This window comes from Gossypium hirsutum, chromosome A13 (genome assembly GCF_007990345.1).
Source record: "Gossypium hirsutum isolate 1008001.06 chromosome A13, Gossypium_hirsutum_v2.1, whole genome shotgun sequence".
Classification (NCBI taxonomy): Eukaryota; Viridiplantae; Streptophyta; class Magnoliopsida; order Malvales; family Malvaceae; genus Gossypium; species Gossypium hirsutum.
The window spans coordinates 46,440,568-46,459,447 of NC_053436.1; the positions used below are offsets into that span (position 1 = coordinate 46,440,568).

At 35.0% G+C, this 18,880-nt stretch overlaps 1 protein-coding gene across 3 annotated transcripts; it reads left to right on the forward strand.

The window, feature by feature from the left end:
• The first annotated feature begins 4,290 nt into the window (after positions 1–4,290).
• LOC107918408 (nestin) lies at positions 4,291–7,465 on the forward strand. 3 transcript variants are annotated; one of them, XM_041085035.1, is made up of 5 exons: positions 4,291–4,414; positions 4,618–4,663; positions 4,740–6,370; positions 6,478–6,614; positions 7,017–7,465. In XM_041085035.1, the coding sequence occupies exons 3-5, from the start codon at positions 4,762–4,764 to the stop codon at positions 7,230–7,232; spliced, it is 1,962 nt and encodes a 653-aa protein (XP_040940969.1). In that variant the 5' UTR covers positions 4,291–4,414; positions 4,618–4,663; positions 4,740–4,761; the 3' UTR covers positions 7,233–7,465. The 3 variants fall into 3 exon arrangements, with proteins under 3 accessions (XP_040940969.1, XP_016703459.2, XP_016703458.2); XM_016847970.2 differs by having other exon boundaries at positions 4,752–6,370; XM_016847969.2 differs by having other exon boundaries at positions 4,761–6,370.
• The last annotated feature ends 11,415 nt before the right edge of the window (positions 7,466–18,880 follow it).

Sequence of the window (18,880 nt, forward strand, 5' to 3'; positions counted from 1 at the left end):
TTCGTAGCTCCATTTACGAATAATTTAATGACTGTTGCTCAGGAAAACAGCTTGTGCTGAATTTGTGATTATGTTGTAAACCTTAATAAAACTATTTGAGTTGCTTATAAGCTATCGATCAAAAATTGGTAATCAAAGTACGAAATCCGTATTAAAGGGAAGCTATAAGCCGTAAATGACTAGTATACCTAGTCAATTTTGTTATGATGAAATTGATGTACAAGATATGTATATGTGATAAGGCCGAATGGCCAATGTGATGAATGTGAAAGTGTATATATGTGATAAAGCCTAATGGCCAATATGATGAATGTGAAAGTGTATATATGTGATAAGGCCGAATGGCCAATGTGATGAATGTGAAAGTGTATATATGAGATAAGACCTAATGGCCGATGTGATGAATGTGAAAGTGAATATATGTGATAAAGCCTAATGGCCAATATGATGAATGTGAAAGTGTATATATGTGATAAGGCCGAATGGCCAATGTGATGAATGTGAAAGTGTATATATGTGATAAGGCCGAATGGCCAATGTGATGAATGTGAAAGTGTATATATGAGATAAGACCTAATGGCCGATGTGATGAATGTGAAAGTGTATATATGTGATAAAGCCTAATGGCCAATGTGATGAATGTGAAAGTGTATATATGTGACAAGGCCTAATGGCCGATGTGATGAATGTGAAAGTGTATATATGTGATAAGGCCGAATGGCCAATGTGATGAATATGAAAGTGTATATATGAGATAAGACCTAATGGCCGATGTGATGGATGTGAAGGTGTATATATGTGATAAGGCCGAATGGCCAATGTGATGGATGTGAAAGTGTATAAATGTGATAAGTCCCGAAGGGCATTTGTGCCAGTACTATATCCGGGTTAAGATCCCGCAGGCTTTATACGGGAATATTATTCTGAATTAATGTCCGTAGGCTTCGTGCTCGTACTATATCCGGGTTTTGAAGACCTGAAGATTCAAGTAAGACTTTGATATTGAGTATCCGCAGTAAGTTACCATCAAATAAGTATTATGTATTTAAAGATGTTCAGGTACGTATTACTTACTCGTCGGTGGATTGATTTCAAAGTGAATTATTAGTATCAAAAAGGTATGTAAATGTGATCAATATTATAACTTCAAATATGAGAATGATCTAATTGGTAATGGTATGCTTGTATAATGAAGTATGGGATGAAATATTCTTATGTATTAGTGCATATTCTGCCCAAAGGCCTTATGATTTGAGTACGGGTTGGGTTCAGCTAGATGTGCCAGTACAAGGTAAGGATTATATTCTGTAAACTTACGTATATGTAATAAGGAATATGTTTGGTTCTTTAGGTGCCTACAGTAATTTAGTACTTGTCATGTTGAAATACTTGAAAATATGGATGTGATTATGAACAAGTGGAAAGGATTATTGAAAGTTGTAAATTGATGAAGAATGTGCTTACCATGTGAATCCATCTTCAGTTGATGAAGAATGTGCTTTGGAAATATTCGACCATCTAGGTCACTATTGTACAAAAGTATATATGTGAGAGTTAAGTGATGCGTTTATTGATATTATAGTTCGAGATGAAGCTCTAGATTAACTTCATCGAACAGTTGAAATGAATGACCAAAGATATTGAATGAAAACACTTTGCGACTTAAAGTTCAAGGCTAAAGAAAGGCGAATTAAATTATGTGAAATTTTGGTTAGGTATATTGGGTCAAATGAGATTTTATCTAGATTAAGTATATGTGAAAAACGTCATTGATTCAACAAAATTATTGTTTTGCTTAAAACTTACTAAGCTTACGAAAGCTTACTCGTTCGTTCATGTTTTTGGTCTGTAGGTTGTGGATTCTAACTACTAGCTCGGGGATCGTCAGCACTTCATCACACTATCTACCATTACGGTAGCCATGAGATTGGATTATCTTATGGCATGTATAGAATAGACTTGTAGCGAAAGAATAATTTGGTTATTGTATATAAGCCATGCGAAAATGACATCTTTTGAATGTTTACTTATAGAAGTTTACATTTTATCCCTGGTTGTGTTTAGTGTTTATCCAAATGAATGATCTTAAAAAAAAAATTACCGTTCTGTCATAAGTTACAAGTCCGGTAATGCCCCTTACTTATTCCGGCGATGGTTACGGGATAGGGGTGTTACACATATCCTAGATATGGTCTTACATGTTATCATATATCGATGAAACTGTCCTACACAGAGTCTTACACGAAGTCAATTAACGATGCTGATGTCCCACATATGGTCTTACACGTAATCGCAATACAAGCCACCATCCCACATAGGGTCTTACATGTAATCACATCTCGATAACCTAATGTCATGACATTTGTATCCTATATTATTCCAAGGTTTGTACGGGGCTTCCGAACGTCGTAACTCTGTCGATTTCGACTCGTAATCATGATCATCCAGCATTCAATTCAATTCCATAATAAATAAGCATTTATAACACAATTAAAGTACATTTATTAGCATACGAACTTATCTCTTTTGCAGTAACGACGAATTAGATCGACGAATCTGATACTTCGTTTTTCCCTCGATATAGACTCGTGCGAGGCTTAACTTGATCTAATCAATCAAATTCAACTATTACAATTCATATTCTATTCATTTTAACCCAATTTCATATTTTGGTAAAATTACTATTTTACCTCTAAAGTTTCGCATTTTTGCAATGTAGTCCTTATCACTTAAAATCACAATTTCATGAAATTAAATATAAACCCAAACTAGCCGAATTTTCCATATATTACTATCAGCCCATATTTTCAATTACTTCACACTTTTAACTACAACATTTCACATTTCTCAATTTAATACCTAATTGACATTTTTGTCAAAAATCACTTTATAACACTTGTTAATCTAACTTCAAATATTCATATTTCACTATTAAACATCTCAATGGCAACTATTAAAATCTTTAACAATCTCGAAAATTAAGGCACAGATTAACTAGAACACAAAACAACGATCTCAAAAACGTAAAAATCATTAAAAACGGAACAAAATTGAGCTTACATGCATTCAATTCTCCATGGCCGAATGCCTTCAAATAATAATGGCTTTCTCTGCTTCCACTTTCGGTTGAAGAAACAAAAGAAATAAAATGCATGTGTTATTTTATTTCTTTATTATTTAACATTTATTAACACCATTTACTTATTTAACATTAAAGCCAACCCAAAATTTCAATATTGCCAAATCATTGCCATCCACTAACTCTTTAATGGATTAGTTACCATTTGAGGACCCTCACTTTAAAAGCCAAGGGCAAATAACTCCCTTTTACTAAAGCATGCAACTTTTGCATTTTACGTGATTTAGTCCTTTTTACCGAATTAATCACTCAAACGGTAAAATTTTTCAACGAAACTTTAATACTATCTTATTGCCACTCCGTAAATGTTTATAAAAATATTTACGACTCGGTTTATAAAAACGAGGTCTCAATACTTTATTTTCTAAACCCACTTGACCTTAACGTCATACCACTTGAACTTAATAAATCGCTTATAAAACAAAAATCACAATATCAAAAACCTTTTTTTTAAACTCTATTAAATATAATATTTACAAACCTACTCGCTGGATTTGGTGGCCTCGAAACTACTGTTCCGATTAACTCTAAAAACGAGCTGTTACAATACTACTTGAAAAGATAATGAAAATATAGAAGGGAATAGAAATGCTCATATTTTCATATCATCTTTTGTTTATTATTTTTGTTTATAATATAGTAAGGGGAAATGATTGTAAGAAACAGTGACACCACGTCATCTGTATCCCTTTCCAATAGTTTTATGCCACATCAGTACTTTTATCCTGAATTTCAAGATTTTATACTGAAAAAAATCAAATCCAAATTAAAATACTGAAATTCAGAATAAGAATACTGATGTGGCATAAAACTATTGAAAAGAGATACAGATAACGTGGCGTCACTGTTTCATACAATCCTTTCTCTATAAGATTATATAAATATTAATTTTTAATTTTTAAGTTGAATTTCCTGAAACGTAGTGAGAGCATTTTCTTGTAAATATAGGTAGATGTATTCACACAGCCACTGATTTGTATCGAAATGCTGCAAATGCAGAGGCAAAAAGAACAGGGCTATTAAGGTTGCCACTTGCCAGTGTAGAGCAAACACGTTGAACTGCGGAAACTAATCTCTGCATGCAAATCGACATCTGCCTGTCTGCTCTTCCAACACGTGTCATTGTCAACACTCTCCACTCTCCTTTTAGTTGCCTTGCATCTTACACTTTGCATTTTTCCTCCCAGGTTTTCAATCGAAACATCATCTGCTCTCTCTAAAGATTCGTCATGGCCTCATCCACTTTCAAACTAACCATTCATCTACCACTCTCAGGTATAGTTTCTAAAATTAAAGGCTTACACAAATCGAATCTGTTCTTTTCTCATTCCTTTTTCTTTCTGTTGTTCTTCATTGCTTTTTCTCTCCCCTTTAAATCCTCGTCATATACTTAGTTTGATGATCATGTTGCAGAATTTGAAGTCACCTTCACGATAGATTAATTAGGTTCCTGTTTCAAAAACTTTTCTGTTTTGCAGCATCCATCATAGTCTGAAGCCAAGTTACAAATCAACCATACTAAAGGTTAGCTGCATACAATTTAGATTTTGTTGGTGATACTAGTTTTTGTTGTTTAGATAAGTAAGAAACTAATTTCAAGACTTTGTTTAAGTGGTTCTAGGATGGATGATCCAGAATTAGAATGGGAAATCCAAGAATCATCAACTGGGTATAGTGAGAATGGCAAACTAAGTTGGTTGATGAGATTGGGAAGGAAAATATTTGTCACTGGAATTGTTATATCATCTGCACCACTTGTCTTCCCTCCAATTATGGCTATTTCTGCTATTGGGTTCGTCTGTTCGGTCCCTTATGGAGTCTTATTAGTAAGCTATGTTTGCACTAAGACTTTAATGAGTAGGTTACTTCCAATGCCTTCGCGATCTGCCCCATTATTGTTGGAATATGGAAAAGCATGTAATGGAGAAGGAGAAGGAGATGGAGAAGGAGAAGGAGAAGGAGAAGGAGAAGGAGAAGGAGGAGGAGGAGAAGAAACTAATGGAGTACAAAATGAAGTTATTAAAGGAGATATTAGCATAGAGAGGGAGGAAGAAGAGTTAAAAGAGGACATTATTGAAGAAATTGAGGCTAGAATTGAATTGGTTGACAAGAGAAATGAGGAACCAGATAAAGGGGATATTTTGCAAAAGGGTGCATATCAGAAAGATGGGGTCCAAAATGATGTAAAGAGATCAGCTGGAGATGACAGTGAATTTATGAATGAAAGGCCATCCCTAAGTTTTGAAGAAGTTAAGGAACTAACAGGAATGCAAACAGAGCAGCCAATGATAGGGGAATGTCGAAACAAACCGCCAGCAGAAAAGAGCCAGGGTATTGAAGCTGTTATCCAAAGAGACGAAAAGTGCAGCAGCAATCTTGTGAATGAAACGCCATTGGGATCCGGAAATGTGAAAGAGAAAGATGAATACGTTCAGTTAATTCGGGCCATTGATGCTTTAGTGAATGAGAAATTAAGAGGGACAACTGGAGAACAACAAAAAGAAAAGGAGGTTCAGGGAATAAATGAAGCTAAAGAGGAGGAATATGTGAGAGATAAACAGCCAATAGAGGAGGCCTGTAATGTTGTGATTGAGTTTGTGGAAGATGAGAAGAATGGCAACAATAAGGAGAGCGAAACACAATTTCTGATGGAAAAGGTAGATGTGCATTTCACCCAGTCTACTGACGTTGAAGAGGATGAAGAGTTAGTAAGGGAGACTATGGGATTATTAGAAAAAATCCGAGACCAGGGGGAAAGAGCTTATATGGATGATAAGCCGAGTACAGAAAAAGTGCATGTTGGTACTGAGAAAGATGATAAGCAAATTTTGCAAATTTCTGCAAATGCCGTCGCTGATTATGGGATGGAAATGCCAACTAGTGAATCTGAAACCGAAGTAGAAAAAAATAAAGCTGATAGTAAAGAGCAAATCAAGGGATCTGTGGAAATGGATATTCAGAAAAGGGAGCAACTAGTAGGGTCAGTGAGTGAAACTGCGAATGATGATAGCATTACAAAGGGGCTTACAGTCGAAATTTCTACATCGATAGTAGGACAAGCAAAAGATGAAAACATTGTAGATCGAAGCTATCGACTGAATAAGGAGAAGAAAGATGTGGTTTTTTCCAATGAAGATATAAGAGAGATCAATGACGACCAAGGGCTTGACCTGTCAGAAAATTTAAGTACAGTTAGTCTGCAGGGGTCTCCTCCAGAAGTGAACACTGAAGGTAGCATCTGCAATAGTTGATTTTCAGCTTAATTTGTTTCATGGTTTGCTTTTGTTTATAAGGTTAATTGTGATTCTAATTATTATACTCCAATGCTACATATGCAGAAAGTTGGCCTTCATCTAGTTACTCTCTTCACCAACACGCTTCTGATTCTTCAGATCTTCCTGTTTCTACAAAAGCTCAGGAAGCAGATAACACTATAATTCCTGTAGAAAATGCCACGGATGCCCCATCCAATGAGGTTAGGCCTAAGATAATTTATGTCGCATGTCACGCAACTATTTCTTAATATATATGTCTGTCAGTCTCATTAAGATCGGGAGCCATGCTCCAAATAATTGAAGTATAAGGTCAGAATTCTTTTATTGATCAAACTGGTCTTATTTCCTGCTAGAATAGTCATGTAGACATGTTCAATTTCAATTTAAATGATGTTCCCTTGTCTTGAGCATTTTTAAAGCGTAGTTTTTAATGAATTACCATGTCAAGGAATGTCCGTCCCTCGTGCTGGTAAACCCCTACTAGAACCATTTATTACCTATAAATGTGCTTATCACAAAAGATTATGAACGTGGATATGTAGGTTTCTCATGAACAGTAGTTCATCACATTGATCACACATTTAACTATCATCTGACTGCAGGCAATTCACTGTGAGGAGAAGATTTGGGAACAAATGAATGCTCTGAGAACAATAGTGGGGTATAAAGCCGCCCGAAGAGAGACATGCATAGATGAATTGAAAGCTCTGTATGTGTTCACTGGAATTGAGCCCCCTGCATCCTTGAAGGACACGTGTGATCCTGCAGAAGTCGATGCGAAGCTTGGGTTTCTCAAATCTGTAGTTGGAGTTCAATAGGAATGTGGTTCATTATGGACTTGCTTTTAGGTACTTGGTCGAACTTTACTTATTTAGTTTTATAGTTTGTGACATTAGAGACATTAGATTTAAGAGTAGAGAAGCTTGGAGTGCAGTGAATTGTGTGTTGTGTCTTGGAGTGAGAACTCTGGAGGCCTTTTCCTTGCGGTAATAGTTCTCCAGCTCTTTTCTTTTTTTACAGAAAATTCATATTAGTAAATTTCTTTGTTCCATTCCCATTTTTTTCCTTAATCCACATGGGAACTTAAACTCTACGTTTTTCTCATCTCGGTATCTGATTTTTTTTTTTTACTTTTTTTATCATACTTAGACTAATTTTTTATTCAAGTATCACTAAAAGTTGACTTTATTTAAAAAAAAATTTTAATTTGGTATCCTATCTAAATTATTTATTTCATATCGTTAGTTTTTCAATTTAATACATTTGATTCAATGAAATATATTATTAAAAAATTTATGAAAATAAAAAATAAAATATATTTTTAAAAGAATCGATCTAATCAAAGTTTATTAGTCCGGTTTAACCGATACAAGTCAAACTCTATCTTCGAATATCTCAAAGTTAGTTACAGGTCAAACTCTATCTTCGCAGCATCTCAAATTTGGTTTGGTTTTAGATTGATGAAAGAACTTTTTATCTTGTCTGAAGTTGAAAAACAAAATTCTCGGCCTTAAGAGGATGAAGAAAAATAAGATAAAATAAAACAATTAATTTTTTTATATTTTAAAAGTTCGTAATAATCTATTAAATTAAAATAATGTAACTATTTGTGATTAAAAAATTTTTTATACTAAGTTAAAAAAAATAGTTTAGAAATTTTTTGAAATAGATTTAATGATCTGATTAATTTGAAAAAAAAATTAAATATCACTTCTAAAAAATTGTGAATAAGAAAAAAATTTGAATTTAGAAACTGTTAATTTGTGACTTCAGATGTTTTTTAACATTCGAATACTTTATTTTAACACGCTTTTATCTTACAATGATGCAGTACGTTGTCTGTGATGTGATAGTTATTTCAAAGAAATTAAATTATTAATTTTTGTTTAAGGTAGAATTTGAATTTGACAGATTAAAAAATTAAATATAGACAGAATTTTTTGTAGATTTAGTGAAATGTTAGGATATAATTGTCATGTTTATAGTTTTGTTATCTTTGGGCAAATTATTTTGATATAATTGGCATGCTAAGTGTTTAATATATTTGCCAAAATGCTAAGTGTTTCAAAGTGTTTCAATGTAATATATTTGCCAAAATGCTAAGTGTTTCAGTGTAATATATTTGCCAAAAGGCGCAGTAAGGGGTTTGCCAGATTCACCATAAGTGTATTTCGCCAGTCTGTCTAGTGAACTGGGATTCGCCGATCATAGATTTTTTCAGATTCGAATTAGAAAATAAAAATATGGTGTATTTATGAATACTTTACGTGTAAGTAACACCTTTCCTAAGTCAAGTAAAGTATCTTAAGATTTTCAGAACACTTAAGTCTATAATTGTGACCCTTAATTCATGAGAGTTGTCTCATTAAATATTCTGTCGTCAAGTCTCTATTTCTGAACCAAGTTCGTGGCAATCAAGGTAAGTCTCTATCATGTTAGGTAATTCTTTAGAAAGCTAGGTTCATTTGCATGTGTGAATTCTATAAGTATGGTCTGTTTAAGTAATCTGTGTGTATGTTTATATTGCGAACCAGCCGAGCCATCCACCAGCAAGTATAAGGCAAAGCCAAGCTTGTTTAGTTTCTTAGTTTTTCAGTAAGTGATTTGAGATACATCATAAGCATGTTCATTATCATGATTTCCAGTCTGAATGCTTAAGGTTCGTATCTTGTGTGTAAACTATGATGATTTTTAAGAACTTTATTTCCAAACTTAGTTTCAAAAGTTGTTCTGAAGGAAACCCTATTTTCAAGTTTTGAGAATCTATTTCGAAACGTGTTTTTAAGTCTGTTTTTTAAATATACGTTTTATGTGAGCTCCTAAACAAGCTGACTTTTTTAAATATGTTTTACAAAACAGTTTCATAAACTGTGTTTTTAGGAGATTTTGTGCAAGCTTTTTACAAGTGTTTTCAAGTAAGCTCCCTATGCGAGCTCTTTGTGATATGTCTCTATGCGTGCTCCTTTACAAGCCATGTTGGACATATTGGCATACCAAAGGATTATGAGTATTCACCTCTTTGTTTCTGTGACTTTAGGCGTTGAGGCCTTGGGACATGTAGAGTGATAAGGGAATGTGGAACTATACTCCATTCACTGGCACATGTTGATGTACAGGAGAGTGTATTACCTCGTGATACACTTTATGGCACATATTATAAGGACTCTTTGAGTCATTCTGAGGCACTATAAGGAGATCCACATATCCAACAAGACTAAGATAAGTGTGGGCTTAAACATATCTTATATTCCTCAACCATACTAATAAGCATGTTAAGTGCAAGAACAAATTTTATGTTTCTCAGCAAGATAAGTATGTGAGCATGTCTTCATGTTGTATAGTTCTGTTTTTGAGAATGCACAAGTTAAGTTTTTAAGTATGAATTTTCAGTAACATATACGAAACTATTTTTCAAACTTATGCTTTCTGGCAAGATCTGTGAACTGGGTCTCGCAACCTCACTAACAAACCAACACGCGAAATGATTTTAAGATTAAGTTTTCTTTATGTTTTAAAAGTTCTATTCTAAAAGCATACTTTGTTTATTCCTATTTAATCACTAAGTTTTCAATGAACTCACCAACTCCTCTCTTACTTCACAGGTAAGTAGATCGTGGATAGCAGTGGCGAGGTAGACGACTTGGCGAGGCTCACTTCTGACTAGATATTGGCGAGCCTAGGAAAATAGGCAATAAGGTTTATTTTATGAAGGCTTTAGACTTATTATATTTTGATTTTGTTTTCCAAATAGGTATTTTAAAGTTTTAGCTATTTTGTTTTGTGAACCATGACTTAGAATATTGATTATCTTATATTACGAATAAAGTTGATGTTTTCATGCAAAAATGTTACGTTGAGTTGCTATTAAAAATACGAGTCAGATTTATTACTAAGCATTGTTTTTTGCGATCCCTGTATTTTTTTTATTCCAAAACTACACGTGTACTCTTAATTTAGCGAACCCATGCATACAAAAAAACACTATTAAAGTATGAAACCCCTTGGCGTATATAATCCTTTTTTTTTATGAAACTTGTTAGGATGCGAACCTTTGATGTGTGTTTGGGTGCGAACTTCATAAAATATGTGAACTATTGTATTGTGAACTTAAGCTATAAATGAATGATTTGACTTGTGTTGTGAACTTGTATGGGCAAACATAGTCTAAATTGTTATTTGGGAACCTACGCTGATTTGCGAACTTGTAATCTTGTGTGAACTAATACTGTTTGCATTATACAAACTTATATTGTATTTTATCATGTGTTCAAACCTTAACTTGTTCATATATGACCTATGAACCATCCTTTGTGGTTTTGTAAGCTTACATGTTTTCTGCTGGGTGAATTATTTTCATTGTTGTGCTTTAACTTAACACATTATCTGTTATTATTATGTGGTGTGTTGGAGGTTAGATTGGGAGTTAACAGAGAGTCACTTCAGTGGCTAATGTAGTTAACCAGATTCGGGCAGACCTACTCAGTCAGGTTTGTGGTGTTACATATTTGATGCTCTTTGGTGTGGTGGAGGGATACATTACCATATTGCTTTCGAGTTTGGCACTTTAGTGCCTTTTAGTATGGTGGATAAATGTGTTATGCTGTCTTACGACTTAACATTTCGGTGATCTTTGGTCTGGTGGAGGAGTCTGTGTATTGGAGTTGATTTTATTAGAGTTTACTATGGGTGAAAATGAACTGAAATGTTAATAATGAATTTCAAATGTGAATATAGACTGTCAAAAGTAAAATCAAGTGTTATGAGCTAAATGAGATGAAAAGATAGTAATTGAATAGTTAAGATAATAATAATTTAATATGATAATGTGTTCTAAAAGTGTGTTGTCGAGTGAACTCATCTTAAGTTGTAATATCCTATACCCAGCCCGGTCGTTGAGCTCGAATACTAGAACGCTACACCACCGTCTCACTTCAATTTCATTACAATTGTCACGTTTAGTATACATGCATCTTTATTTTGTTTTGTTACTACAACATTTATGCAAATATGAAGACATACAAACTCAATTTAACGTTTAATCAAGTTTTCAAACGACAAATGAACATAAAATAGGCATAAATCAAGCCTTGGAACCACTTAGCAAAATTTCCAAAACTGTTACGTAGGTATAGATACAGCCTTTACAATATCGATATTTTCCTTAAGTGGTATCGATACCATCTGGAAAATCGATACCAAACTAGCATTCTATTTCTTGCCAAATTTTAAAACATAAAAAATTATCGATACCTTTCGCAAGGTATCGATAAATTTATCTCGAGTATCGATACTCTGGCCAAGGTATCAATACCAATTCTATATCCTGACTCCTTGCACTTTTAAAGTTACAGAGGTATCGTTTTTAAAATCCACATATAGATACCTCTACTCCAGACTACCAAATTTCAACATATATCAACATTAAATCATTTAAACTCAATCCTAAATAACATGTAATACCCCTAACCTGTAACACCTTTAACCCGTATCCATCGTCGGAACAGAGTTTTGAGGCATTATTGGAACTTTCAAAACATTTTACAAATAATTTATGTAAACTACTATTCATTAACCGAGATTATTCAAAATATTCCTCAATTGGACCCTTGAGGCCCAATACGAGCATTAGAATCGAGTCGGGACTTAATCTGGAACTCTAAGAATTTTTCGCGAAATTACAAAAATTTTTCCAAGGTGCAGGATTCACATGCCCTTGTCGTCCAAGGGACACACCCGTGCTACAGGACGTGTTCAACCCCGTGTAACTCTCTAACTTGTGCACACAACCATGCCACATCCCAGTGTGCTAGGCTGTGTGGTCAAGTGATTCTTTTCGAAATTAGGTGCAGGTTTCACACGGCCAAGACATACACCGTGTTCTAGGCCATGTAGCACACATGGTTGAGATACATGCTCGTGTCTCTGCCTATGTGCTCAATTCTGAGCATTCTATTTCTCAAAATTAAGGTGCAGGAGACACACGGCCTAACCACACGCCCATGTACCAGGCTGTATGTCACACACAGTCTAGACACACACCCATGTGTCTGCCCGTGTAGACAAAATACAGTTATTTCGAAGCCTCATTTGTCACCCAAATTTACCAGTTCTTGCACTAAAACATACCAAACACATTCCAACCATTTCTAGGCATTCATGTTAAGCAATTTCCATCATGTATCATGGCATACCATTACATGCATACATGCTCACAATCTTACCTTGATTCAATCCATATATTAGACATAAGTTGATCAACTACTTAACATATATTTAACTACCATAACATGACATTACAAGCATATCAAAACAACCATTACTAGCCATTCAATGGCTAGATTACAAGCATCATTATCAAGTCACTAATGGTCAAGTTGTCCTATACATGCCATTATACCAAAATGATTTTACTATGTATACCCAAACAAGCTAGATGATAGTATGACGATGCTCCAATGATCTCCAACATTCGCGAGCTTCCGAGAACTATAAAATAAGGGGGAAAATAAAACGGAGTAAGCATTACATGCTTAGTAATTTCCTATAACAAAAACTAAACTACCAATCCAGTTTATTAAATCTAAGCATACAATAACATGTTTTCCATCCATATGGAGCCTAAACACATGCATCCAATCAAACATGTTAGTCCCAAAGTTTACATATACATCAAGTAAGGATAGATGAGCTCATCATGTAATACTCTTTCAAGACATTATCATTTCATCTCATAATTCTCATGTTATGTCAAGAGTTTTAAGTCTATTGAATCCTTGAAATTCAGATGGATACTCAAGTAGTACACTTGGGGTGTACGATTTAATAATCCGTCAATTCTTATTCGAGGGTACCCATTAGGGCACTTATCAAGGAACACACTCTTGTGTCACATATCATATAATAGGATTATTAGTTTAGGCTAAATCTTTATATAACGTAAGCTCAAAAGAGCTCAATTAGGATTACCAGTCCAGGCTAAACCCTAATTGTAACGTATACTTGAGAGGTATTATATCAAGATTACCCGTTCGGGCTAAATCCTTTCTATAACGAGGTCAATACGATTACTCATCTAAGTTAAATCTCGTATGCAACAAATGCAGGACCTTATTCGTTTCGAGAAAGCACATATATTCATCGGAATCGGAATTCAATATTCAATTGGGACTTAACCCTTTTTCTCTATTTCAAGCATGTATTCAATTTTTCATTATAACATTCAAATAATGTACATCAATATAAGTCACATTCTATACAAACACAACATTCAATTAAAAATATTTACATGCTCGATTAAGCTACACGAACTTACCTTGACACTTGTTCGCGTATAAAATCTACTAATCCGAACCCTTTTCTTTTCCTTAGTCTAACCTTAAATTTGCGTTGTCCAGATATATATAAATATCTTTAATCATCAATTTTAGATATTTCATATTTATTTAGACTCAATTTACATCTTAGGCAAAATTACCATTTTGCCCCTAACTTTTCCATAAATTTCCATTTTGTCCCTAGGCTCAAAACATGAAACTTGCGCAATTTACTCCCTATTCCAAGCCTAACCAAAATCCTATTACAAAATTTACAGTACATGTATTCATAAAAATTCAGAATTTTTCATCAAATTTCAAAACTTTACATTTTAGTCTCTAAATCATGTTTTCATCAAAAATCACTTTGTAAAAGCTGTTTATCTATCAACAACCTTTCATTTTCTACCATAAATTTCTAATTTTTAGCATATTCATCCATGAACCAAATTTCATACCTTGATAACTTTTCAAATTAATCCCCCAAATAGATTGTTTAAGCTATTCCAGTTTCAAAAATATCAAAATTACTAAAAATGGGACAAAGAAACCTACCCAATTAAGTTTTGAAAGTTTCTTCTCTCTCTCTTAGGGTTTTCATATAATTTTGGGGTTGAAGATGACAAAAATAAGATGATATTTATTTTTATCATCTTTTAATTAATTAAATTATTTCAATTCCAATTTAGTTCTTGCCCTTTTTCTAAATTTCAATGGATGAGTCACCAAAAGTATACATACTTTTCTTTAATGGTCTAATTACCATATAAGGACCTCAAGTTTTGAATTCCATAGCTATTTAATCTTTATAGCCACTAGAATTCAACTTCCGCATTTTATGCGATTTAGTCCTTCTTATAACTAAACACTTAATCAATAACATTTTCATATCAAAATTTTCACACGACATATCTATCATAATACGGACCATATAATAAAAATAAAAATAAACTTTATTTTTGGATCGGATTTCTTGTCCCGAAATCACTGTTCTGATTTCACTAAAAAATGGGATGTTACAACTCTCCCCCTTTAAGGATTTTCATCCTCGAAAATTTTACCAGTAAAAAGATTCGAGTATTGCTTCCTCTTAGTATCCTCCGTGTTCCCAGGTAGCCTCTTCAATATAATATCGTTTCTAAAGAACTTTTACTAACGCTATCTTTTTATTTCTTAACTCTTTTGTTTCCCGAGCTAAGATTTTGATCGGTTCTTCACTATATGTCATATCAGGCTAAATCTCTACCTCTGTCGGAGAGATAACATATGAAGAATCAGATCGACACCGCCGTAGCATAGACATATGAAAAACATTGTGAATCCGATTAAGTTCTGGTGGTAAATCTAACTTGTAACACCTTAAACCCGGCCTAGATGCTACGGCCGAATCTGGTGTGTCACATCTGAGTGTTTTGTGAAACCTTGTACTTGATGGTGGAAACCATTTTTAAGTTAAACCCATCTGATTAAAAACCGCAAAAGCTTCTTTACTTGAAAACCTTAAGGTTAGAAATGCAGGTTTTTATTCAAAAACGTTATTATTTTGAAAACTCGATGTTCCTACTCTAGCAGTTTAGAATATGAAATCAAAAGCCCATTAAAAGTTAAAAACCCCCAAATGGCCTTATTACATAATTAAAACCCAAATATGAAAGCTTAAATAAATTGAGTTATTAACAACCAATCTACGAACTTGTGGTCACCATTGAGTCCTTCGCGGCTCTAAATCGTTCAAGGCTGGGGATTACTTGCACAGTTAAAAGAAGTGTGAGTTTACGAAAACTCAATGTGTGATCCCCTATCGGTCAACAGTAACAGTGCATACAGTAACGGTCTGGGCCTGAGCCCTATTCAATAACAGTACAGTCTGGGCCTAAGCCCTATGCAGTAATAGTGTGGGCCTATGCCCAAAACAATATGATCATAATATAGGTATGCAACCCAAACCAATCCATCCTGCTCACCACCCGTACCAACCAACTCACCATGTGGGGATTAAATTAACCCACATAGCCAACTCACCAATATTGCAGGGTAGCTACTAATAGTAATGCAGCAAAGCTGCTAATAGGGGTAAACGTGGCGTAGCCACTAACATCAGAATACGTGGCAAGCCACCAGAACAGTACTTCCTCCAAATCAAAATCCCAACCCCAATGCAGTATGTCATGTCATAATATTTCATGTATGCAAGGTTTCATACTCATATACGGTCATGCATATATCATACACTCATCAATTAACCTACCTCTAAGGTATAACAGTCATTTCCACCCATTAGGGGTAGAATAGTAATTTTTACCCCTCAGGGGTATTTTGGTCATTTTACCTTCTAGGGTCTCGATACAGATAATTGACCTCCTGGAAGGTCCACAGTTGGCTCGAGTGACTTAAGTAACCTAAATAGACCTAACGGTGTAAATTGGCCTAAGACCTATTATTCGACCCAAGTGGGCCCACACGCTCGTATGGCCCACTTAGCCCAAATTTAGCTACGGTTATGTGACCTACATAGCCCAGTCCAAAATCACTTACCGTGAATTTAATCTGTGTGGGGCCCAGAGCCCGTTAGGCCCTTCTGACCCATTTTGGCCCAATAAAGCCTTTAACGGCCTATGCCATGTACATGACATGACAAGCCCAACTACTTCCCACTTATCAATTAGATTTACACAAGTGGGCCCACGAGGCCCATTTGGCCCATCGAGGCCCACTACACGAGAACGCTCGTGGCGGCCTCTACAGTCTATCGCCTATGGTTTGTGGGCTCAGTTTACCCCACGAGCGATCATACGCTCGTGAGGCCTCAAATGTTGAAGTTTTGGCTTTTTGGCTTTTGCCGATTTCCAACAAAGAATGGCGTGAATACACACCTGTTTATGAGAACGTGCCGAAGTCCACGATTACCAACCTTGGCACATCCTGCATTGAGTCTTAATCGCTTTCCCCCTCACAAACTCATCTGGTTCGCTCTATTTAAAGCCAGCTTTTCACCAATACTCATGTTATCTTCCTAATGTGGGATTACTTTCAACCATTAGGAAAATTCCTTATTTTTTTATGACCACTTCAACCATAGAGTCCCAGTCCAACTCTACCTCCTACACAGCTTAAACAACAAAATAAATACTCCATTGCGTATCCCAGGACTTGAACCTCAGACCTCACAGTTACACAACACACCACCTTGCCACTCTACCATAGGCTCTTTCTGTGTCACAAAATATTCTCAATTAATTATGAGGTCTATAGGCCAAAGTCCAGGTTCCTTTAAAAGAAAAACCAAAATAAATTGCAAGAGCCAAGACTTGAACCCAAGCTTCCTTACAACCTTAATGACGCCATAACCACTAGACCACATGCTTCCTTGTGTCAATGCAAATTCACCAAATAGGTAATGCCACCAGATTTTCAATGCAAACACTATGGCTGCCAATTCAAGATCATGTGTCAGGTAGTTTCTTTCATGTGGTTTTAGCTATCTTGAAGCATAGGTTACTACTTTACCTTCATGCATCAAAGCACAGCCTAAACCATTTAATGACGCATCATTGTAGACTATAAGTTCCTTACCTGATTCTAGCTGAATAACACTGGTGCTTCTGTCAATAAAGCTTTTAATCTATCAAAACTCTGCTGGCATTTGTTAGTCCACTCAAACTTTACATCTTTCTATAGCAAACGAGTCATCGGAGAAGCTATCATTGAAAAACTTTTTACAAATCTCCGATAGTAACCAGCTAGTCCCAGAAAACTTTGGACTTCAGACACATTCTTCAGTGGCTTCCAATTAACAATGGCTCAAATTTTTTTCGAGTCTACTTTGACACCTTCCACAGATACTATATGCCCGAGAAAACTAACTTCCTGTAGCCAAAATTTACATTTACTTAATTTTGCGTACAATTATTTCTCTCGCAAGGTTTGCAACACTATTCTCAAATGCTCAGCATGATCATTTTCATCTCGGGAGTAAATCAAAATATCATCTATAAATACCACCACAAACCTATCCAAATACGGGCTGAAAATTCTATTCATCAGATCCATAGACACTGCAAGTGCATTTGTAAAGCCGAATGGCATCATAAGAAACTCATAGTGTCCATACCTGGTTCTAAATTCTATCTTTGGTACATCCGAATCTTTTGCCCGTAAATGATTATAGCCAGAACGGAAATCAATCTTGGAAAATACAGTGGCACATTTTAACTGGTCAAACCAGTCATCAATACAAGGCAAAAGATACTTGATCTTTATTGTAACTTTGTTGAGTTGTCTGTAATCAATACACAGCCCCAACGATCCATCCTTCTTCTTTACAAATAGAACTGGCACACCCTAAGGTGAGAACCTAGGTGGAGCAAAACCTCTGTTAATCAATTCTTGCAACTGTGTTTTTAGTTCTTTCAATTCAATAGAAGCTATCCTGTAAGGTGCTATGGATATAAGTATTGTACTCAGAACAAGATCTATAGAGAATTCCACTTCTCTATCCGATGGTAAACTAGGTAATTCTTCTGGGAATACATCAGGAAATTCACATACAGCCGGCATTGACTAAATCTTTGACTCAAATTCTTTAGTATCCAATACATATGCAAGATAAGCGTCATAACCTTTTTTGACATATTTCTGTGCTGATGTTGCTGAAATCACATTAGGTAATCTATCCAATTTATCAGATTCAGCATGAAGTAGTTCACCACTCTCACATTTCAATACAATATATTTTTGCTTACAATTCACCACTGCATCATATTGAGTTAACCAATCCATTCCCAGAATCACATCAAATTCATCAAATGGAAACAACATTAAGTCAGCTGAAAAGCAATAACTTTTTACCATCAACGGACAGTTCTTACAAACTTTATCCACCATAACACACTGGCCCAGGGGGTTTGAAACTTTAACCACAAATTCAATAAGTAAATTTTTAACAGTCACTAAGTTCGTGCATATGTATGAATGTGTGGAACCAAGATCAATCAAAGCAGTAATATCAGTATCAAGTAGAGAAAATGTACCAGTAATGATGTCTAGTGCAGAGGCATCTTCTCTAGCACGAATAGCATATGTTCTTGCAGGTGCTCATGCCTCAGATCTAACTGTTGTATCCCTGGTAGTACCTCGACTACCACTAACATTGC